General features: G+C 38.0%; 3 protein-coding genes and 1 non-coding gene across 5 annotated transcripts; 3 read left to right on the top strand and 1 right to left on the bottom strand.

Annotated features, from left to right (window-relative positions):
* Positions 1–246: 246 nt before the first annotated feature.
* brox (BRO1 domain and CAAX motif containing) lies at positions 247–12,000 on the top strand. Its single transcript, XM_044168318.1, has 13 exons — positions 247–399; positions 891–1,010; positions 1,291–1,397; positions 2,083–2,179; positions 2,754–2,849; positions 2,990–3,062; positions 4,101–4,206; positions 4,662–4,751; positions 6,674–6,759; positions 6,920–7,001; positions 8,583–8,733; positions 9,730–9,889; positions 10,040–12,000. Exons 2-13 carry the CDS (start codon positions 910–912, stop codon positions 10,121–10,123), a joined length of 1,233 nt encoding a protein of 410 aa, XP_044024253.1. The 5' UTR covers positions 247–399; positions 891–909; the 3' UTR covers positions 10,124–12,000.
* A 760-nt stretch (positions 12,001–12,760) lies between these two features.
* Positions 12,761–14,436, top strand: LOC122862724 (protein FAM177A1). 2 transcript variants are annotated; one of them, XM_044168320.1, is made up of 5 exons: positions 12,761–13,003; positions 13,266–13,427; positions 13,514–13,568; positions 13,681–13,775; positions 13,967–14,436. In XM_044168320.1, the coding sequence occupies exons 1-5, from the start codon at positions 12,983–12,985 to the stop codon at positions 14,177–14,179; spliced, it is 546 nt and encodes a 181-aa protein (XP_044024255.1). In that variant the 5' UTR covers positions 12,761–12,982; the 3' UTR covers positions 14,180–14,436. The 2 variants fall into 2 exon arrangements, with proteins under 2 accessions (XP_044024255.1, XP_044024254.1); XM_044168319.1 differs by having other exon boundaries at positions 12,763–13,003; positions 13,248–13,427.
* A 149-nt stretch (positions 14,437–14,585) lies between these two features.
* Positions 14,586–14,667, bottom strand: trnas-gcu. The gene has a single exon. It is a non-coding gene; the product is annotated as a tRNA-Ser (tRNA).
* Positions 14,668–16,251: 1,584 nt separating this feature from the next.
* mep1a.1 (meprin A, alpha (PABA peptide hydrolase), tandem duplicate 1) lies at positions 16,252–22,541 on the top strand. The gene is made up of 14 exons (XM_044168316.1): positions 16,252–16,373; positions 16,463–16,487; positions 16,577–16,621; positions 16,774–16,814; positions 17,045–17,120; positions 17,389–17,506; positions 18,655–18,830; positions 19,036–19,257; positions 19,415–19,561; positions 19,681–19,896; positions 20,559–21,023; positions 21,861–22,034; positions 22,115–22,199; positions 22,288–22,541. The coding sequence occupies exons 1-13, from the start codon at positions 16,314–16,316 to the stop codon at positions 22,162–22,164; spliced, it is 1,815 nt and encodes a 604-aa protein (XP_044024251.1). The 5' UTR covers positions 16,252–16,313; the 3' UTR covers positions 22,165–22,199; positions 22,288–22,541.

Here is a 22,541-nt window from a genome sequence, read left to right as displayed (position 1 = left end):
ACATACAATTTGGATCTTTGTCGGTTTTTTCAGTCGTCCAATTTTTTGGCAGTTTAAAGGAAATTCTTCTAAAAGTCAACATCTGCTTATGAAGTCAACACAACAAACTTCCAAGGAACTAAATGAGGAATTCCAGACAGAATATAAGTGACTGATCTGACACCTGTTAAAAATAGTCAGATAATGGCATGTTTGGGGTCTTTTTGAGCTACTGGACCCTGAACAAAAGAGAAGCTGATCGGAGATCTGAGGTATTTTCCGGACACACGTCATGTGATTGAACCGTGGGCTTTTATTGGTCAGTTTCTACTCCGTGTTTATTTCCGGAAGCAAGTTCTGTCAGTGTCAGACTTTCCATAAGGATTATTAAACCTCAAATCTACAGCGCCGGAAAGACAGGTAAACAGTGAAACTTATACTATACTCAAACGATTTCAATCCATTTATTTAGTCTTGTAATAAGTCAGTTGTCACATCGCTTCAATTAATCATGTTTTATATTTCTAGATGTAACCAGTGTTAGCCATTAGCTGTTGCTCTCCAGAGCTTACGTAACGTAATTGACTTTTGTCTACAACAGACAGACAAATCATTATTAAAAGCACTATATTCATAGCAGCCCAAAGTAACGTCAGAATGTATCCATGTTTCAGTAAGCTAACATTGGGAAAGGGGAAAGGGTGCCTTGTGAGAGTGCTAACACGGCTAGCGAGTTGTAGCGAACGTATCGGTAAAATAACGTTAGCCGAGATGACACACGCTAGCGAATGCTGCCTATTTAATAATTACCTCGGGAGGCCACCCATTCCACTATATCCAAAATATATTAATACCAGAAATATAACTCATTCATTAACTGCTTGTCATTCTGTATTTTTAAACCTCTTTAGGTGTGTCCTCTTCCACAGGATGGCACATTGGTTTCACAGAAACCCACTGAAGGCAACAGCGCCTGTGTCCTTTAATTTTTATGGAGTGGCAGGGAGCCCCGCTGCCAATAAGATATGCAAGTATGTGTTATCTCCAATTAATACACTGAGAACAGTGTTATCAGATTTTGTACTGTGACCATGATCACAGACAGAAATAGTACATTGTTTTTGCCTTGTCTCCTTACAGGCTGTCATGATGATGTAATGTCCTATGGCATGCTACTGTTACAGCAATTTGATCACAGTCACCTCTTTACCTTACAAGATGGCAGTGCCTTGTTGGATATAATCACTCTCTTAATATTGTATTGATCACCATATTTTTAGCAGTTGATCACTATTTGTTTGACACATTCAGTGACCTGAGGACAACGAGGGCGAGACTGCTGGAGATGTTCACTGATGTCACCTGCAACCCTGAGATCATGAAGAATGCCACAGATGCATACTTCTCCCTCCTACAAGGTATGTTTACATTCCAGCAAATGTGTGAATTTATCTATGCTCCTCTCTGTCTTATTTTAACCTTTGGCGGTCAGTCAGTACAAACTCATCTGTTCAGTCAATCATTGTTCAAACCAACAGAACATATTTTAATTATATTATAGAGCCCAGAGTTGACCAAGATACCAGACAGGACAGGCTGAATTTGAAAAAAATTTTTTTAATAAAATAATGTGCAAGACATTTGTATTATTTCCATTTGATGAAATGGTGCAGCCATAAAAACATCATTCATTCTAATAATTTTACTCAGTGTAAAGATCACATTGCTTCAATAAAGAGTTGGAACAAGCGGATAGAGAATATGCTGTGTATGTTACTGTCAGAGAGAGGAGAATAAAATAATTTCCCCAACCTTTAAGATACTTAAGGGGAAATTAAAGGGGAAACTAGATGTTAAAGAATTAAGAGTTAATTATGCCAATACTTCACATTTGTACAGTTAATTATCATGAGCTTGGCGTTTCATTGCCTAAAAACACTGTAATTGCAAGTAAGTAAAAGTAATTGCATACTTATTTTGAATTGTTAATTATTGTAAATTGTGTTTCTTTGTTTGCCCTCTAACATTGGATTCATTTTTTTGATTTCGCTTTGACCTAACCAGCTGCTTCTCTTTTTTAATTATTGGTTTATGATACAATAGGCTTTATCTTATCCTTGGATGGAACTACACAGGAGAATAAGATGAGGTTCTTCCAGAACTTCAAGTGGACTGACACCTTACAAGGAAACACACCAAGGTAAAAACACAGACTGAATACTTCCAGTCTCATTGTAGGTGGAAGCATTTTATTTAGTCTTCATGGTTGCATGGCACTGTTAAGTGGATGGGTTGCAGTTTTAAGGCGGGCCATTTCCAGGCAGCCATTAACCACCTCTTTGAAAGATGTTTCATTCATATTTGAATTATGGAGTGCTGCAAGTAATGAGGAATTCTGGGCAGAACTGATCACTAAAAACTTGAACAACATTCAAAAACAGAAAAAAATGTCCTATTTTTATTATTACTCATGAATTGAGTGGCTAACTAGTGAACACACAGATTAACATCAGTGTTATCTACTGTCATTGGGTCTAATCCTGTGTGAAAGTCATCACAGCAATGATAACTACACATAACCCAACTCTGTGTCGCTCATTAAGTTTTTACCGACATACACAGACTTTCAGATCATAGTCGTTACCCTGCAAAACCAGCAGCTCCAGCTACAGTGAGCTGCGTCTTGTAGGTGCAAATTTTTAATCTCAGCATTGTTGTCTTGTGTGCTTATACCTGTCTGTATAACACGCTGTCTCTCTATGCTCTCCTCCTAGTGCCCAGCAGGATGCAGTCTTTGAACTGGTCTCCATGGCCTTTAATGTAGCTCTCTGGTACACCAAGTTTGCCTCAAGACTAGCAGGGAAAGAAAAGTATGTGTTTTTTTGTCTGTATTGTTGTATTCATTTATGTTAAATCAGTTGTATATTGATTAATCCTAGATTTTTTAAATTGTAAATTGTTTTGATACTATACTAAATATTTGTTACTGTCATGTTTGCCTGTTCAATAGCATAACGGAGCCTGAAGCGAAAGATGTTCACCGGAGCCTGAAAGTTGCTGCTGGTATATTCAAAAACCTCAAGGTGAGCTACATCTACATTCAAGTCTTCTCTCTAAATTATTATATAGCTGTGGGACTTGGATGTTTTGGTGCTGTGATCGCAATTCACCCCCAGTCTTACTTTTAGTATTTCCTGATATGTATTATTTCTATGGTATACGATACATAAGAACTAAATTCACTGTTCTCTAATATCTATTTTGTGTGAATAATTAGGCCTCTGAATTAATATTGATTGCTTAGATAATTTTCTGTTGCAGATATAATGCAGATATAAGGAAATTCCAGAGAATTCCTCACAGTTAACGCAAAATAAAGTACATTTTATTAAACTCCCCTCTAGTGACCCCAACATGCCATTTTGCAAACAACTTATTGGTCTAAAACAGAGGTTTTCAAACTGTGAAGGGTGCCTCCCTAGGGGGGCGCGGGAGATTTGTACAGGGGGAACAGAGGGACAAACGTGAGGCAAAGCTACTACATGTGGTAAAAGGGACAGGTGCGTCAAAACTCGTACTCTTTCTTCTGAAAGTCATAACTTAGTCAAACCTGAACATGCAAACATGATACATATATTTTCAGATTCAGTGTGACCTACACTTCCAGAGGATATCATTATCTATGAATGAGAATAAATGTCCATAAATCCACTTAGAAATCATACAAAAAGAGGCTCCTTATAATGTGCCAGAACTTGCCTGAGAATCATCACGTTTTAAAATTTTCTTCAGTATCAAACTAATCCAGTGATAGTTCTCTGTACATCCAAGGGTACACTGCAAACAGGAACTGCTAATAGCTAATGTGGGTGTTAGCGGGGCGCAGTTGTCTCAATTTTGTCTGAGGGGGGGCCACACAGAGTCAGAAAATGTCTTTGAAAACACCCGAAGACCCTGAAACAACACTTCTTGAACCTTTACCTCCCCTGCAGCACACATGCCCCAGTCAGATTAATACAGTCTCTCAAACACAAAGCAAAAGCAAAGAATTGCATAGATTAATAATAATAAATCAAAAGTTGATTTTTGAAACAGCTAATTCTTTGGCATGTTTGCTACAGGAGGTCCACATCCCTCGTCTCATCACCCCAGCTGAAAAGGGCAGAGACCTGGAGCCCAGAGTGATTGATGCATATATCATTCAGTGCCAAGCAGAGGCGCAAGAAGGTGAAGTAGCTCATTGTGTGTCAGACACATTTCTATTAGGTTAAAACACCTTGTTTCTTTTTTACTATGTTTGTGTCTCTTAATAATGGCTTTCTGTTGAAGTTTTAATCTGAAATTCTGTAGTATGAAGTAACAAAATAATTCTTAACTTGGGTAAGATAATGTTGTGTTATATAACCAGAACTATAACCAGTGTGCCTCTCAGATTGGCTTGTTTTATTTGAATTAAAATTTATTTAATTTTTTTTTTATATAGGATTACAGATCAAGACTTATGCTTTTAAAAAAAAAAAAAGAGGGGTCTTTCCAGACTAAGCTCAGAGTCCAATGACAGCACATACTCATGGGAATAATAAATGTTAATCATTCATCAATAATAATTCCTAATTATATCCAAATTGTATTCATTTGTATCCATATTTTAATTCTTCACCATCTATTTCTCTTTTTTAAAGTGACAATTGCCAGAGCGATTGAACTGAAGCACAATGCCACACTCATCGCAGCGTTGGCATTTGAGACGGCAAACTTCTATCAAAAAGCTGGTTAGTATTTTGGCAAAATACAGACATTTGAAAATGTCTGTTAAAGGATTACAGTGCTCATTAAATCGGGCAATTTCTTTCTTTACTTAATGTTAGTTTCGTGTAAAATACTGTGTAATAATCAGAGCTGTCATGGGACAGGTGCGAGGCCCTGTGCGAACTTGACATGGGTTAAAATAAGTTTTCTGACAGTCATGTTGGCAGCACTATGACAAATTCTGTCATGTTGTGTTTGAAGTGCTGTAGTTGTTTCCTTTGGAGTTATATCTCTGAGTGTCCTCAGCTCTCGGAACAGTGCATTAATGTTCTGAGATTGCTCAGTACGTCACTCAGTCTGTTGCAGTGCCTTTTGTATTAGTGTTGTCACGATACTAGAATTTCTAACTTCGATACGATACCTTGAAAAATATCGATATTCGATACCATTTTCGATACCACGGAGAAAAAAACTGCCACAATATTAAGGGGTTATTTTTTTATTTAAAGCTAAATATAACAAGTCTAGAACATATATTTTACATTAACAAAACTGTCCTGAGGTAGTGCACTTGTTCAAAAGCCTCTCAGATTGCATTACATTCAAAAACCAATAAAGTGCAAGTAAAAAAAAAAGTGCAATCTTTTGTATTTCCAAGTAAAATCAAATCACAATGTCAATAAAAGATACTTAAACTTCAAGCAAAAACAAAATCAGTGCAATCTTATGCATCAAGTATCAAATTTGTAAACAAAATAATTAAATGGAATCTGTTGCTGCAGTTTTTGACCACACTTTTAAAATGAACTGAATGAACTAATCTAAGAATTTAGGTTAATGGTAATAGATATTTGTTAACATGAATAAGCAATGAAAAATACTTACAAAACATTTGTTATCAAAGTTAAAAGTTGATTTAAACTAACATTCACTAATACATGTACTAATTAAAATCCAAAGTTCTATTTAATATTTTTTCATTGGACCAGAGCTAACATGATCCGTTATATTTTTATTACCTAATACCTACTGTTATCAAAGATTAAAATATACTGTAACAAATGCATTGCTCATCGGTCATAAAAGCTGGTTAATACATTAACGTTATTTGATGAACAGATTTAAACGCAAACGTGCGTGCATCACACGCAAAAACAGTGCTCACTGGATCGACATGAAGTCGTCAAGTCACCTTTATTTATATAGTGCTTTTAACAATACAGATTGTGTCAAAGCTCTTAACAATATCAAACTGGAGGATAGAGTGTCAGTAATGTATAATAATATAATAATGCTAAGGTGCTTTGCAGCGCTTTTGTTAATGAGCATGCATATTGGCTTGCTTGTGTGCTTTCCATGTTCATTTGCCTCATATGCAAAATATTTGGTGTGTTCCTTATCAACAGGCCTTCGCCATCTTTCCATTCACTTCACTTTTGGAGAGAAGTGAAAGTGTCAACAGGCCTGGAGAGAAGTGAAAGTCTAGATCGATACTTTGGGAAATTAGTATTGGTACCGTTCAGATATTTCAGTATCGATATTTATCAAAATATCGATATTTTTGACAACACTATTTTGTATATCAATATTTTTCATTTTACATGGTTTAGTCAAATCAAAAATGGATCCAAACATCTTTTTCAAACCGTATTTGTGTAAAATGGGCATGGAGAGCAGTGAGAGCCTGATCAACTATGATGTTGAAATAGTCCGTTATGTAGGCTTTCTCTGGGACCTAGAACTTGGGACCTTAATTCTGGAAGGAATAATCACAATTTTTTTTTCATGTGACCTTCATTTTCACTGACCCTTAAAAGGCGCAAGGCCTTGTGGTGCCGCACCACTTGCACACCCCATGTGACAGCTATGGTAATAATATGAAATGCGCTCTCTGTCTCCAGGAGAGCTATAACAGGCTATTAAAGGTCAGTATTTCTGTATGCAGACCACACGTTGAACACCTTGGAGCCGGAGTGCAGTAGCAAGTGGAGGAAGTATCTTCAGCTGAAGCAGCACTTTTACATGGCTTATGTAAGTTAATGCATATCCTAATGCAGTTCACAGTACTTTTATTTATGGAAAGGAACCTCACTAAGCATACATGCTTTGGATGAAACCTTCTCATCTTTACAAAGACGGAAGAAAAAATGACAAATCGGCTTCCGATTATACTCATTAATTCTGTTTGCAGGCATACTGCTATCATGGACAGACACTGCTGGCGAGTGACAAGTGTGGTGAGGCTATAAGATCTCTCCAGGAGGCGGAAAAGTGTATGTATATATCTATGTCTTGGATTTAATATTTGTTTCATCTATTGTTGCACCAAAAAATTATTGTTATTTTGTTTTTCATTTTCATGTATTTGGCTATGTCTGCACACTGTCAACACATTAGTGAAAAGTACTTTATTCTTCTTGGTTTTAATACACTCATTGGGCCTCATGCAACAACATTTTCGTATTCTTATCTTAACTTTCTCGTACTTTTTTTCGTACGAGTGTGCCACGTCAGATTCAGCAAACAGTCCTAACTTCAGATAACTGTGTAAATGACCCGCGTAAACATGATGAATGTCTTCTGTGAGCATGCATTCATGAGAATTGTGAATTAGCATAATCAACGCTCCAATAATACCATATAAGGCTATGGCCCCATATGTCAGGAAGTGTTCATCCATGAAAATGACATTGAAGAGTAAAAAGCAAAACTTTACAAGTTCGGAGATTGAAGTCCTGCTTTCAGAAATCCATAAAGGAAAGTATCATTTTTAACAGCGTCAGCAGTGGAAGTAAGGGAATAGGTTTGGATCGGTGTGTCAGTTTGCAGAGTTGTGACTCTAACAAGTTACACATTTGTAGAAGTACACCCCGTGGCGTTCTAAACCACGACAACAACCAGTCATCTGTCTCTCCCAATATATCAGCATGCTGTCTAAAGACACGCTCTCTTCCAAGGGCCTGATGCGCTAAGGCATCCAAAAGATTACACTTCCAGTTGACCTTATTATATAGAGAGACAAAGTAACCTTCAATTAGTGCATAATTTAAGTCATTTTGCAATTTGAGATGTTCATATTGATATTGTAGTGTTACACAATAGCCAATTTAAATGAATGATGATATTGTTAGGCTTTATGAATACATTTTAAATTATATTATAATTCGAATTGCAGAGTAAAATAGGATAATGTCAACATAATTATGAAGTGTAATTTATATAGGATTTTCAAACTCAAAATTGATTCAAACTAATAACAGCAGACTAACTGCACATGACTCCTACGACAGGTCTGGACCACTCGTAAATTGTGTTCATGCCTAAGAGAAAATTCAAAATACGAGGAAATTGGTGAATGCAGCAAGTATGAGTGGTTCTTGCATGAGGCCCATTGTGTCTTGTCACTGAAAGCACAAGTCAGTCAGACAAAGTTCATGTGACATACATAAGTGTTTTGTTATATTATGTACAGTATGTTATTATCAATGCATGTAGTGTTCAGTTTGTCTTGGTTAAGCGCATTCTGCAAAATAGCCTTAGACAGCATGTACCTAATTAGTCTATAGGAAAGAGCAGCAAGTATAAAGGTTATAGTTGAAAGTATCCAGTAATGTGTAAGTACTTCTGGAGTATATTATATGCTCACTTGGGTTCAGTAACATGTAGTTGAAGCATAATGAATCACTTGTATATAGGTCATGACACAGGTGTTTCCTGTGTGTTAGTTTCCTGTGTGTTGCTGCAGTATTTTTGGACACATCTCATCATGAAATGAAGAGTTGTGTTTATTCCTTGATTCCCTTGCTTTACTGCCTGGCTTTCTTTTGTATTAACATGAAGACTTCTCTGTTTAGGTTACTCCCGTGCCGAGGCGCTGTGTAAAGAGTATCGTCAGACCAAAGGCCCGGGCACCACAGCCAAACCATCAGAGCAGCTGTTCTTCCTCAAACTGGGCGGCGTCATTAAAAACACACTGGAGAAGTGCCAGAGAGAAAATGGCTTCATGTGAGTCAGTTAGGGCAGACACATATAAGCATGGAGACTCAATGATGGCAACAATGGCCGAGAACAGCTGATAGCAGTTTTAAACGTTTGGCTTTTCCATCTCAACACAAAGAAATATACTTAGTGAATGAACATATGTGTAGTACAGTACTGTACATCAGCTTCACAGCAAATCATATTGTCTGAGCAGCGTTAGCTAATCATCACTGTCTTGTTGCCAACACATCTGATTTTCACCATAGCTAACAACATGTCACTATATAACTGTTAGCTGCTGTAAATACCGGCTAGCTGTGTGTTTGTATTAACAACAACTGGTTGTAGTAACAGTCACTAACAATATCTCTAACCTCTCAGAAACAATGCCACATGCTTTGCAGTAGATGCTTACAACACAGCATCTCAGTTGTCATCAAATGTAATTCATCATTCCATTCAGTTTTACTTTAAAAATAATTTATATAGCGCCAATTCATAACAGAAGTTATCTCAATGCACTTTTCATATAGAGCAGGTCTAGTCCGTACTCTTTGTAATACCCAACAAGACCCAACAATGCCCACCATGAGCAAGCACTTGGCAACAGTGGCAAGGAGAGAGCAGGAGGAAAGAGAACATACAGTACAGTAAAGTTGTCATTGAGAAACAAAGATACATATAGGCATCTGAAAAGTTTGCACACCAATGAGTTGTATAGAAAATAAAGTGCGAACAGAGGTTTCAAACCGAGCCCTTGTTCATCCTGCACATTAAGTGTTCTATGACTTTAATAATAATTTTCTCAGTCGTGTGCACACTTTTTAGTTACCTATACATACTTTATCTTTCCCAATTGTAACGTATTTGGTTGCTAAACAGATCTAGGTGCAACACTAAACTCTCTGTGATATTACACTAAGTGGCAGAGATCGACATTATCAAAACCTAAACATCTACTCTTAAACAATGAATTTTTCCTTCCCCTCTTAAATTGTAATTTTGGACATATTTCCTCAGATACTTCCACAAGGTCCCAGCTGAGGCACCCCAGCTGGAGTTGAAGGCAAGTTACGGCCTGGCTGAGCCAGTCCCCTTCGAGCTGCCGCCCCTCACTCAGCAGTGCACTGCTGAAGTCTATGCCACCTTTGACCTGACCAAGGGAGCCAAAAATGACAAGGTACTGCGGCTTTCCTCAAAGTTTATTTTAACAAAGGCCGGATGACCTAATGAAATCTTTATTCCGAAGAAAACTCAGCTTCAGAAACAGATGTAAACTATTATATACTATAGTCGTTTCATATTTGTGTTTTTGTTGCTTTTACTCCAGGCCAAACCCAAGGAGGAGGAGGTGAAACCAGTGAAGGAGCCAGATTTGAAGCCTCAGAAGGACACAGGCTGTGTCGTCTCCTAAACTTTCCACAGATTCCATTTTCAGCCTTGTGCTTCAGTACCATCTATTGCGATGATGGCATCCATATTTCTTTTCATGTAAACCTCCATAAGAAAAAATGTAATTTTTTTTGTAATATTAATCCATGGTGTTTTACATTTATGCTGAAACATGTGTATTGTATTTGGGTATGACAACCATTATCCTTGCATCTAAACCAGAGCCAGTCACATCCTCTGAACAGCTCATAGCTTCTCATAAAGAAAACATTTTAAAAGATGGAAAGTTCTGTCAGGTTATTGTTGTTATTATTACATGTCAGCTGAAAGGATTACTTTTAATTAGGTCTTTACATGAGGTAATTTCAAGTGGAACGATTATAAATAAGCCTTGTTGGTGAAGAAGTTGTTAATGGTGCCTTTGGCTGCAATGTAAACCTGTTCACTGTGGCCCCTTACAGAAGTGTCTGGTGTCTAACCTTCTTGGCACTGTAGTTCTCTGGCCTGTAACATGGCCTGAAACATGCTAAGAAAGTAGTAGCAACTGAAATGATAAAACAACATAATATTTTGAATATTTACTACATGGAATATGATGCAACCATCCAGAATGAGTCAATGCAGGGAAATTGCATTTCCACAATCAGTCTGTATTCTACAATAGTTTTAGAAGATTTGAATGCATTACAAGCTGAGATGTTCAGAAATTTGTTCAAACACACTTATGATAATTCACAGAATTTAAATGTAAATCAACAATGGACAGACAAAATGAACAAGACTGCATGTGTTATACCTGGTGCAATTGGTTTGTTTTAGCTGTAGCAGTTTACAATCAATATTTGATTTAGATCACATGATGTATGTATGTATTGTAGTTCTTTTTGTACATGACATGACATAGCAGTTTGTTTTTTTTACCTCTACTATTCATTTAAGAACATTTTATTACTAGACGAGGCTGAATCATTCTTTAACATGCTTCGGGATTCTGTGATATATCCCTTTATAATAGTAGGTCTTAATTTATTTCTATTGTTATGTTGTTGTGTCATGATATTTTAGTTGGGAACTTAAAACACTCTAAAACACTGTATGGCAGCATACAATTCTATGTAACTCCAATCATATGTTTTTGGTGATGTTGATCTTCATGTTTCAGTGGATACACCAGATACACTGATACATACAGTAAAAAGCTTACTCTTGTAAACTGTTCTGTTGCTGAAAGAGTGCTGTTGTCAATAGTTGACACAATGTATGTACTGTACATTTATTGAGTGGTATCCCCTTCCTTAAAGACAAAGATCAGGGCATGAGCATTATCAGATTCCCGGGGTAGGAGGGAACGTGAACATCTGGCCTAAAATTCTTTGATGTGCTGCTGAAGAGCTGCTCCAGCTTTTTCACAGAATTTGCCGCTCTCCCACTTTGAAAATAAAGTCATGTCGGTTAAAGCATAACTAGCAATTGCTGGAAACTTGTATAAACTGTAATATACTTCTCACATGTACTAATTTATGCCCCTACATGTATATTAGCTTACCTGAACTAGACTACAACAGCAGTGAAAAGGAGACAAGCTAACTTTATCACATAATTTCATTATAGCACATTGTAACACCTTTGCATTTTATATTTAGTTGTGCAGGGATTTCAGTGGGGATCTAATGGAATTATAATGGTCAAGGCGTTTAATCATTGTTCATTATATCTGGAACAGCGAATTCTACATTGCAGAAATCAGACCAATGCTAGTCCTCAATCCTTTTTAAGGCAACTGTTAAAAGGGCGTGCCAGATCAGCATTACAGTGTACTCTCCTGTAGCTCATTATTCCTCCTCTAATGGTGTTCATGTAAAATGTATTTCAAATGCTATTAAATCATCCATAAAACTCCTTTCTTCCATGACTTGTACTTATATATGTCAACACGATTATTAAATATTTTTAAGATACAATAAACATCACCCTACCTATTAATATGTTAACTCCACCAATTTTACACAAAGTTCAGATTTACTGGTCATGGTTAGTACTACTTAGCCTGTGACAATAACAGTTGTATAATGTCTTCTGTGGCTCTGGAGGAGCTTTGTCAAGCCTAAGAAAATAACCCTGGTGATGTAATCAGGGTTATCTCGGCTTGATCTTGGAGACAAAAAGCCTGCGTTTCAAAGACATGCTGCATGTCCCATACTACATAATAAATCTATACAGTATGTACTACATACTGCTCCTCATAATACACATTTAGCAGTTAGTATACAAAAATCACTACACTTTTATTATAAAGGAAATGATACATGTATTCATGTGTATATGTTCTATGTCAATCAAACTGCTACTTTTGAATGTTGCGGCCAATTAAACTTCACAAAGCAAAATGTTTTTCAGAGGATTTTATACATCCCCCCCAAGATCTTTCTAGGCCTGTCTCAACAGAACCCAGTGGTCTCCTGGATTAGAATATTTCACTTTAGTATGAAGTGAAGTGCTGCAACAAACAGATGTACAATATGTAGATGTGATATCAAACAATGTTTTACCTGACTTTTGGGCCACCTACAAATATAAGGTTTAGGTGGCTAAAGTTGGCAATAAACCTTGACATTTTACACACGCCCAGCCCCAAGCCCAGCCCCTCAAGCCCAAGAATGAAACTGATTGCATTATAGTGACAGCTCTTTAACTACTTGCCTGTGATAAGGTTTGCTCTGCTGTATTTGGCGTCTCAGGTTTCAAGTCTGATCCTGTATCCTGTAGTTGTTTTTCTCCACATAGCATAGCATAGAGTCAGTGTGGATGGACATACAGTAGAGCTGTGGCATGAGAAAGAATCAACGGTGTTGTATTGGAGCCATAAAGAAAGACTTGAAGAATGAACAACAGTGAAGAGGAAGTAAGTGTAATAATGAAGCAAGACAAACCGACATGTTAGCTTAGGTTGTGTTCAGTAACACTCTAGCAAAGGTGTAAGTTAACTTTCAACAGCTGTTTGTAACTAGCCATTGGTAAATCTTCACTCTGGAGCTGGATGCAGTCTGTATATAAAAAAGCCGAATAAATGACAACATGCTGGACACAGATAATGTGCCATAAAGACAATGTGTCAAAGAGAATACAAACAAAAACTTTATGTATAGAACTGTCCAATCTGTCAGACATCACTAGACATCCATGAAACAGAGTTTGGGAATCCTGCCGTGTCCAAACAGAGGAGAATAATCCACTTCTCCAGTGGTGAAACTCTGGAAGAAGAAGACAGTGAGGAGGACGAGGAACCGTCATCAAACAGACCTCCCTTCAGAGAACCTGCAGAGAAGGTGGGACACTGTTTAAGGGAGACATTTCATGTTAGATGTCATCACGTAGCAGTCATATGATCTGTTTTCTGTTTCTTCCTTCTCAGACTAGGTTCTCATTCAAGAATGTGGCCATTCTAGTTGGAAGGATTTCACTGCTGAGTATGTAATGTGACAATTAAATACATCCAAAGCATGCTAAAAAAAACAGTAGCCTAATTTTAGCTTTGAAGAAAGTCTCACTGAGTTACTATGTCATTGTTTCCAAATTTAGCTTGCGATTTCCTTGGAGAGAGACTAGCTGGTGCACTAGGACTGAATGCAGCCAAATACCAGTATGCCATAGATCAACATCATCGTGACCACAAGGTAATGTAAAATTCAAGAGCAACTAAACAAGCATACAGTAAACTATACTGTTTCATCTTAGGGACTTCAATAATAGTGGGATTTGTCACGACAGGAAATGGGATGACATTGCCCAGTCTGTTAATAGTACACTGGCTGCATGTTTATTTTCTTGTATTTCACTCTCTGCATTTCCTCTATCTCACTCACAGAAAACAAACAGCCAAACCACAAACGACCTCATGAAAGGACAGGCAGAGACCATCCACCTCTCTCCCGAAAGAAATGGGAGTCATTATGGAGCTACAGGAGGTGTAAGATGCCCTACTGATTCCCGGAAGAGCTGTGATGAGAAACATAAGGACAGAAATTCTGAAGGATATCACAACAGAGGCTATCAAGTAGATGAGGATTACTTGGAATAAAACTAAAAGAAGAAAGCAATGAGGGCAATGAAAATGAAAGTGCACTTTGTAAAAAATATTGCAATAATGCTTGCTTAAAGTATGGTGGTGCTGTTTGTAGTATGGTAATGTTACAACAAAACTATGTGAAGAAAAAAATCACACCAACAAACTTAAAGATTTCAGTCTGTGGCTAATGCTGTAAAGGATGGTGCAAGATTGCAATTTTGTTTATGTGATAACCAAATAAATCGAGTACCCTGTCGTGAACGCATAAACATCTGGTCTGCCAGAGAAACGCTATGCTGCTGTTTGCATACAGCGAAAGGGGACGATAAAATATACACAACCACGAAAACAATCAGCCTATTGCACTGTTTTTATAGGAAATGGTTGATTGCTGAAAAACAGAAGCGTTAAAAAACTCCGACGAGGATGGGATTCGAACCCACGCGTGCAGAGCACAATGGATTAGCAGTCCATCGCCTTAACCACTCGGCCACCTCGTCTACAACGCAGCGAATAAGACATGATGTTGATATAAATATCTCCATCAGAAAGGTTTCTCCTGACAATCATTATTATTTTGTGACCTTCACATATTCAGCTAAACTTGGTGTAGCTTTCTAACGTTAGCTAACGTGCTAGTAAGCCATGTTAATGTGCTAATAAGAAAAGCTAACGTTAGCTACGACTAAAATTTTAGAAGTTGTGGATAGCACGTCTGTGTCGTCTGCATTTAAGCGCTTTGAGTAGTCGGAAGACTAGAAAGGCGCTATACAAGTACAGTCCATTTACCAATACCCAATCTTTCATCCCTAATCAAGCACAAGACATTTGTCCGGTGACATTTGAGTAACGTTAGGTTTGTGAATAGGTAACGTTAGGTTAACTTAGCTATAATTAATTTCTTGTTGAACTAACTTAAGCCACATTTTGTTTACAAGCTAAACACTTTTAAAACGGTCATTCTTATAGCAGCAGTCACGGTAATTTGTACGTTAACGTTACTTAATTCCCGGTCCATTTTTCACAATTGAGAATGACTTCCGGATGGGAGCCGAAACGTCTTGATTCTGAAAACAGTGTCCAGATGACTACGACTGAAACCTTTTCTACGATAACGTTACTTAATGTTAACCAAAGCTCTTGACAGGGTTATTTTTGGAGAATCTAAAACATCATAATTTAAATAACCATAATATATTCCGCTTGAGTGAGATTGGGAGATTTGCTTTTTTCAGTTTTGTATCCTAATACTAAAAACCGCTTTAGAAAAGGTACTCGTGATTTGACACATACTGTACATATCCTGTATGCCATATTAGGATATTTGTGTTGTGCAAACATAGTCATAGCGACAAAACTGCTGGAACTGTAGAGTAAAATATTCCTTCCTGTAAAAATATTAATCCGCAACCATAAAACCAACTGCTGGTCTACTCTTGGGGTCAGTCTTACCCTTCTGCATGTGTATGAATCTGTGTTCAGTCATAGTACCTTAACATCAAGTCTCAAGTTACTGCTATGTGAATAGTAGTGGCCTGGGTATTTGTGGCCATCTAGTGGTTGAATGAGATAATTGAAAAAACACAAGTGACTAACTCCTTCACCTTCACTGGAATCATAACAAAAGACATATTAGAATCAGCAGTTTTATTGTCCAGCAATCACTTTTAAATGTGTGAGAGTCTCCAATATCTGCATCTCTTTCAAATATTTGGGAAATTAAAACTTCTGGAGAAAACTGAAGCCAACAGGGGAGGGCTTGCAAACTCCATATAAAAAAGGCCAGAGCCAGGTCTTGTGTCATATTCTGTTTCACATTCCTGTTTCAGAATTTGACACAAGTGAACCTTCAGCCTACATAACACACAATCAATAAGCTAGGAGGAAATTTATGAATTCGGGAGTGCTATGTGATGTTTGAACAAAACCAGATAATAAGCCAGATAACAGGTACACAGGTAGTGTAAAAAAAAAGTGCATGCCACTGCAGCCTTATGCACATGCTCACCAAACAGTAACACCATTGAGTCAAAGTCCTTCAGTTACTCATTATACCTGACATAAACTTCATCAAGGGCTAAAGGTCATATCTTGTCAATGTGCACATTTAAACCAAAGCAGCAGCATTTACTTGGTGACACTCAGCATGGTGATGGAGAGAGTGCTGTTATTGTTTGGACTCGTGGCTCTAGCTGCTTCATATACTGTAAGTATTTATTAATTAATTATTTAGTACGCATGATGTGATATGGCCATTAACTGCGTAATGACTTACACTTGTTTTGTTTTATTCAGATACCTGTTTCCCTTGGGGTACATGGTATGTCAAAAAATGATTTCTTTCTTAAAATGAATAACAGTTGAAAGACTGTGAAAAGACTCTGAGCCATGTCTGTATTTGTGTTACAGAGGTGTATGAGAATGGTGAGGATGAGAACCCCATCCTAAACCTGGGTAAGCTACAACATTTCAGTTGTTCATTGCTTCATAACCTACACATCAATGCGGCGTTCCTGTATTTACTGGAATAATATGTAAAACGTTGAGAAAAACTGTGCGTTTATTGCTGATTGAAATATAATTTGTTGTTTGTGCCTGTCCTGCAGGTTCAGATGCCAACCTGTTTGAAGGGGACATTTTAATTCCCGTAAGTTGTAAGGGATATTTTCTTACTTTTGAGAAAATTGTATCGTTTTTGGCAGCTTTGTTCTGTTGCCGTATGCAATCAAGTCTGGCTGTTGGGACTGTTGGTCCTCTTGAGTAACTACAGTGCAATATTTATTTAAGAGTTGCATTTTATTGTGTGTTTTATTAATCTTCATTAGGTTTATGGTCACAGTTTATTTAAGTACTTTAAACTCCTCTTTTATGCTACAGGAAGGAAGGAATGCCCTGATTGACAAAGGATACAGATGGAAATTTCCAATCCCTTACATTCTGAGTGATGATTTGGGTGAGATTCTTTTTAATATTCAGTACACTCTGAACACCGTATTGACAGTAAATACTCACTGTGATATGTATGACCCAGAGTTAGCCCCAGTTTGTGTCTCACATGTATTATAATTCCATTCGAGTCACAGAGGTAAGCACCTGATTTTCAGTAAAATAAATACCTGGCGATGTTCTGAGGGTATTTCCAGAATCCCTAAAGACTCTTCAAATCATCTGGATGAAAAAATATTCTCTCCTCTTTTGTGACTGTTTCTTTCACTCCTCAGATCTGAATGCCAAGGGCTGCGTCCACCAGGCTTTTGAAATGTATCGGCTGAAGTCTTGTATTGACTTCAAGCCTTATGAAGGAGAGAAGACATTCATCAAGTTCGAAAAGAGAGGAGGGTATTGCTCTAGCTGTCTTACTTGTGTTTACTGTGTTTGCAAAATCTACTGTTGATAGCTGCTGCAGAATAGGTCTCTGTCCATTGAAATCAGCTTTAATCATGGATTCAAGTTCCCAGTGTGCATAAATTTGCCAAAGCCAGAACTGAAAATAGTGGCTACAGTCCTCAGAGCAAAAATATCCAAAAAAGTGAGACTATGTAACTTCTGCTGTACAGTGGTCACTGTAGCTACAGCTGACAGTTATGGGATAATGTAGCATTTAGCTAAAATGCTAAGCTACTGTAACAGTATTACAAATGGAGAAAAGTTATAACGTCAGCAGACTGACTCTAATATCTGTGATACAGCAATATTTACCTAATGTTTGCTAACATTAGCTAACATTGGCCACAATAAGCTACTGGTCATACAAGACCAAGTAAAGCTGTAGCAGCAAAACACCTGAGTATACTGAATTAAACAATGTGTTTTATGGCTTATTAATAAGAGGAAGAATATGATATTTGTTCACTCAAAAGTTACATAGTCTCACTGACAGTAAATGGTTTCAATATAACCAACAACACAACTCTAAAATAAAACTTAGTTGGGATTAACACTTACACTATATCAACTCTGAGAGTTGGGCCTTTTTTTCTTTTCTTTTCCTTTAGACCTTATGCACCCTTAAAGGGGCAATCTACTAGTTTTACACATTAAGATCAGTTTACTCCTTATGAGAAGTACTATTCAGTACTACTTGAAAACAGTTGGGTAACATCCTCTGTGGCTCTGGAGGAGCTTTGACAAGTCTGAGAAAATAACCCCTGGTTATGTCATCAGGGTTATCTCTGATAACTATTATCTAGTTTGGGCTTGAAGAAGAAGAAGACTTGGGACATAGAGAGACGTGGGCGTTTACCTGGCAAGGAGTATCTAATGAAACAATGCTATGGGTTGCATTATGGGAAATATACGATCCAGGCCTTTATTGAGCTTGACCAATAATTGGGACGAAAAGTCAGAATAACTCGGCATCTTCTGCTTTGATTTTAACCATTCACACTTAAACAGAAGTGCAATGCTAAATCACTGGAGTGTCCCTTCAAATTCTATATTTATATATTTTGGATCACAACTATAATCGACTGCTTCTACTGTCATAGGTGTTTCTCCAGCGTTGGTGACCAGCAGAATGGTCAGATTCTGTCTTTGGGGTCAGGCTGTGACCACAAGGCGGTGATTGAACATGAGCTACTCCACGCTCTGGGATTTTACCATGAACAGTCCCGCACAGACAGAGATGACTATGTTGACATCTGGCTGAATGAGGTTACACCTGGTATGTCGAGGTCCATTATTTTCTTTCTTTTGTCATTCATATTCTGTAAAAACTATATTTTACTATTGGGAGTAATGCCATAAAATGTAATGTTACCTAGTTAGATATTTTAAACCCAGAAACGATAACCTACATCATGTCTTTAACCCTTATTTTGGCAATTTGTGTGGTAGGAGTGACTAAACGAACATGAAATTTCCCACAGGACTTGAACACAACTTCAACAAATATAACGACGACTATATCACCGATCAAAACACGGCGTACGACTATGAGTCCATCATGCATTACAGGCCCTTCTCCTTCAATAAGAACGAATCCGTCCCCACTATCACCACTAAAATCCCAGAGTTCTACAACATCATTGGCCAGTACCTCGACTTCAGCAAGATGGACATCCTCAGGCTGAACCGGATGTACAACTGCTGTATGTATATGTTGCAAGAGACAATTTCCTATGTTGATATTTTTATCTGTTTTTCTGCAATATTATTATTATTTGAGTCTTTAGGAAGTCTGCTAAGCACAAAATGGGCCAAAACCTTTAAATGACTCTCCAAATCGTAACACCCCTCCTTCCCCAGCTGGTCCTCTCACCCTGCTGGACCAGTGTGCCTTTGAGTACGCCAGCATCTGCGGGATGATCCAGGCCTCCTCTGATGATGCTGACTGGGTCCATACCAAGAGCAGTGTGGGTGCAGAGGATCACACACTCCTGGGAAAATGCAGAGGTTAGAGTTGAATATTAAAATCCTAACTACTGATTATTCTCAGTTCAGACAGCATGAAAAATTAGCAAATAATAAGTTGTATGCTGTTATAGCTTGTCTTATTTTGTCTGACTCTCTAGATGCTGGGTACTTCATGCAGTTCAGTACCATAACTGGGAAGCCTCAGGAGTCTGCTCTGCTGGAATCTAGAACCCTCTATCCCAAGAGGAAGTTTCAGTGTCTGCAGTTTTTCTACAAGATGACCGGAAGCTCCAAGGACAGGCTGGTGATCTGGGTCAAGATGGATGATGGCACAGGCACCGTTCGTAGAATGAAGAAAATACACACTTTTCATGGTATTTATGAAGTGGACATGTTTATGGAGGATACATATTTCACAGCAGCTACCTGGAGCCTAAATACACAGCTTTGCATCAATGCAAATATTCATTTGAACATTTGTTTAGCTGCGCTAGTTTAAAAATGATATTCAAATCAAGTTATTTTAAGACATCATAAAACATACAAGTTAGACAGTGACTAACTGTCTAGACAGTTAATAACTTAATTCACACACAGTCAGTAGTAAAATGTTTGTAAATAGTTCGACATTTTGGGAAATATGCTCATTTGCTTTCTTGTCAAGAATTAGATGAGAAGATTGATACCACTCTTATGTCTGTATGCTAAATATGAAGCTACAGCCAGCAGGTGATTAGCTTATCTTTGCATAAAGACTGGAAGCAGGGGGGGAAAACTAGCCTGGCTATGCTAAGCTAAGCTAATCACCTTGCTGGCTCTAGATTCATACTTAATGGCTAGATATGAGAATGGTATCATTTCATCTAACTCTTTCCCAAAATGTCTAACTATTCCTTTACAGTAAATACTGTAACCTGAAGGCTAAAGGCTAATGTTAAGCAAAACCTCACTACTTTACTATCCCACTGCTTAACATACAAATAATACTGCCACACATAGTGAGACCTGACATCTTGTTTCTTTCCCTGTTACACAGCGGATTCTGACCACACATGGAAGATCGCCCATGTCCCAATGGAGGTAGGGGTGAAATTCCGCTATGCTTTCCAAGCCGTGCATGGTGATTCCTCTGCATCCGCCGGTAGCATCTACATCGACGACATCAGCCTGTCTGAGACACGTTGCCCCAATGCCGTGTGGAGGATCATGAACTTCTCCAAGATCATGGAAACATCTGACATCAACACAGTTATTGACAGCCCTCGTTTCTACAGCCCTGAAGGCTACGGTTACGGTGTTCGCATCATGCCTTTGTCGCGTTACACTGATTACACAGGGAACTACACTGGGCTGTACTTCCACCTGGCCAGCGGGGACAATGATATGGTGATGCAGTGGCCAGCGGTAAACAGACAGGCCACCTTGGTGGTGATGGACCAAGACCCTGACATTAAGCTGAGGATGTCCACCGCTCGCAGCCTCACGACTGATATGATGAAGAGTAAGTGCTCCTTATCTGTTGTCCACAGAGGGATTAAAGGTGGGGTGTGCAATTCTGGAGAAATCAAATACCATGATATAGCGCGAACAACGACACAGCAAGTAATGTAACTAACGTTAGCTAGGTTGTTGGTTAGCAAACTGTTGCTACAGTTGCTGCTGCGAAGCTAACATGCAAAGAGGAAGAGGCGGTTTCCCAGAGCCAGCAAACCAGCTCCAGACAGCGATCCTCACAACTCTCCTGCTACTATATCTAACATCACAATAACAGCATAACTTGGCAAACTAGAGAGTAAGCTGAATGTCCATGGGCAAGTCATTTAACGTTACCTGACACACAAGTCGTGGCTGGGATAGTGTTAAAAGACAAAGGATAGCTGAGGCTGATGGGTAAGTCAGTTTTCAGGTATTTGGTCATGGACTACAGTATTGGACAAACTTTTGACCTAATGATGACGCTACATTAAAATGGATCACCAAAGTTATTACAATTTATCCCGAAGGGGGCATGAATTTCTGAAGTAGTTTAAGCATTTTATCCAAAACCATATATGTCAACCGCATGATGAGGTTAATGGAAAATTCAGGGGATCACCAAAGTCATTAGGATTCATCCTCTGTCGAACATGAAATTCCCTACAAAATTTTATGACAATCCATCTGATATTTCATTTCAAAGTGATGGACTGACCGACCAACATTCCCATCCTAAAACACTCAACCATCACACATTCCAGCTTTCACCAATATGAAGTCACAGGTTGTTCTTCGATGACTGCAGTATCATTAAAATAGTGGGATCACGCCTCACATGGCTCTGTCTTTTTGTGTCCTCTAGCATCAGATGGAAAGTTCTTTTGGGACAATCCCTCTAAGGTGGGGAAGTATGACAATTCCTGTGGTTGCTACAGAAGTGAATCATGGGGCTGGATGAACTTCATCAAGCACTTTGACCTCAGGCGGCGTAATTATCTTAAGAACGACGACCTTATCATCTTAATCGACTTTGAGGGTTAGTGGTCTATGTTCAATATTTGTGTGGGTTGCATGCCAGGATGCACACATGACAAGTAATTATTTCTTTGTCCACAGATATAACATCACTGATCAAAACAGAAGTTCCCATTAAGCCAAAGGAGTAATGTCACACATGATTATATATCATGATTAAGTGGAGGTAAGACATCTATTTTAAAGATTACATTACACTTGTACATGCGCATGATCATGTGAAATGATGTGTTTTTTTCATTTGAAATAATCAGATGCAACATATGCAGCTGGAATGAGAAGATCAACCTGTGAAGATGAAGGAAGGATGGAAGATTACTGCTGTGACATCCGAATTATACACATAATTTACAAAACGTTATATTTGTTATACAATCTACATATAGAAGTCGAAATACTGTATATGCATAACAAGCTTTTGAAGAGCGTCATCATTTTGAACAACAAAGTTCTTGCTCACTGAACTATTGTCTTAATAAAATCTATTAAATGAAACTATTAAAGAACA

This window comes from Siniperca chuatsi, linkage group LG16, assembly GCF_020085105.1.
Source record: "Siniperca chuatsi isolate FFG_IHB_CAS linkage group LG16, ASM2008510v1, whole genome shotgun sequence".
In the NCBI taxonomy this organism is placed as follows: Eukaryota; Metazoa; Chordata; class Actinopteri; order Centrarchiformes; family Sinipercidae; genus Siniperca; species Siniperca chuatsi.
Note: the sequence above shows the minus strand (reverse complement) of the source record. Positions and strands in the feature narration are given on the sequence as shown.

Bases quoted from the DNA above. Each gene is read 5' to 3' on its own strand.
- brox (XM_044168318.1), top strand. From the start codon at position 910: ATGGCACATTGGTTTCACAGAAACCCACTGAAGGCAACAGCGCCTGTG. The intron at 8,734-9,729 runs GTGAGTCAGTTA...ATATTTCCTCAG, and splicing joins CAGAGAGAAAATGGCTTCAT to ATACTTCCACAAGGTCCCAG. The intron at 9,890-10,039 runs GTACTGCGGCTT...CTTTTACTCCAG, and splicing joins AGGGAGCCAAAAATGACAAG to GCCAAACCCAAGGAGGAGGA.
- mep1a.1 (XM_044168316.1), top strand. From the start codon at position 16,314: ATGGTGATGGAGAGAGTGCTGTTATTGTTTGGACTCGTGGCTCTAGCT. The intron at 16,374-16,462 runs GTAAGTATTTAT...TGTTTTATTCAG, and splicing joins CTCTAGCTGCTTCATATACT to ATACCTGTTTCCCTTGGGGT. The intron at 16,488-16,576 runs GTATGTCAAAAA...TTTGTGTTACAG, and splicing joins TGTTTCCCTTGGGGTACATG to AGGTGTATGAGAATGGTGAG.
- LOC122862724 (XM_044168319.1), top strand. From the start codon at position 12,983: ATGAACAACAGTGAAGAGGAA. The intron at 13,004-13,247 runs GTAAGTGTAATA...CTTTATGTATAG, and splicing joins TGAACAACAGTGAAGAGGAA to AACTGTCCAATCTGTCAGAC. The intron at 13,428-13,513 runs GTGGGACACTGT...CTTCCTTCTCAG, and splicing joins TCAGAGAACCTGCAGAGAAG to ACTAGGTTCTCATTCAAGAA.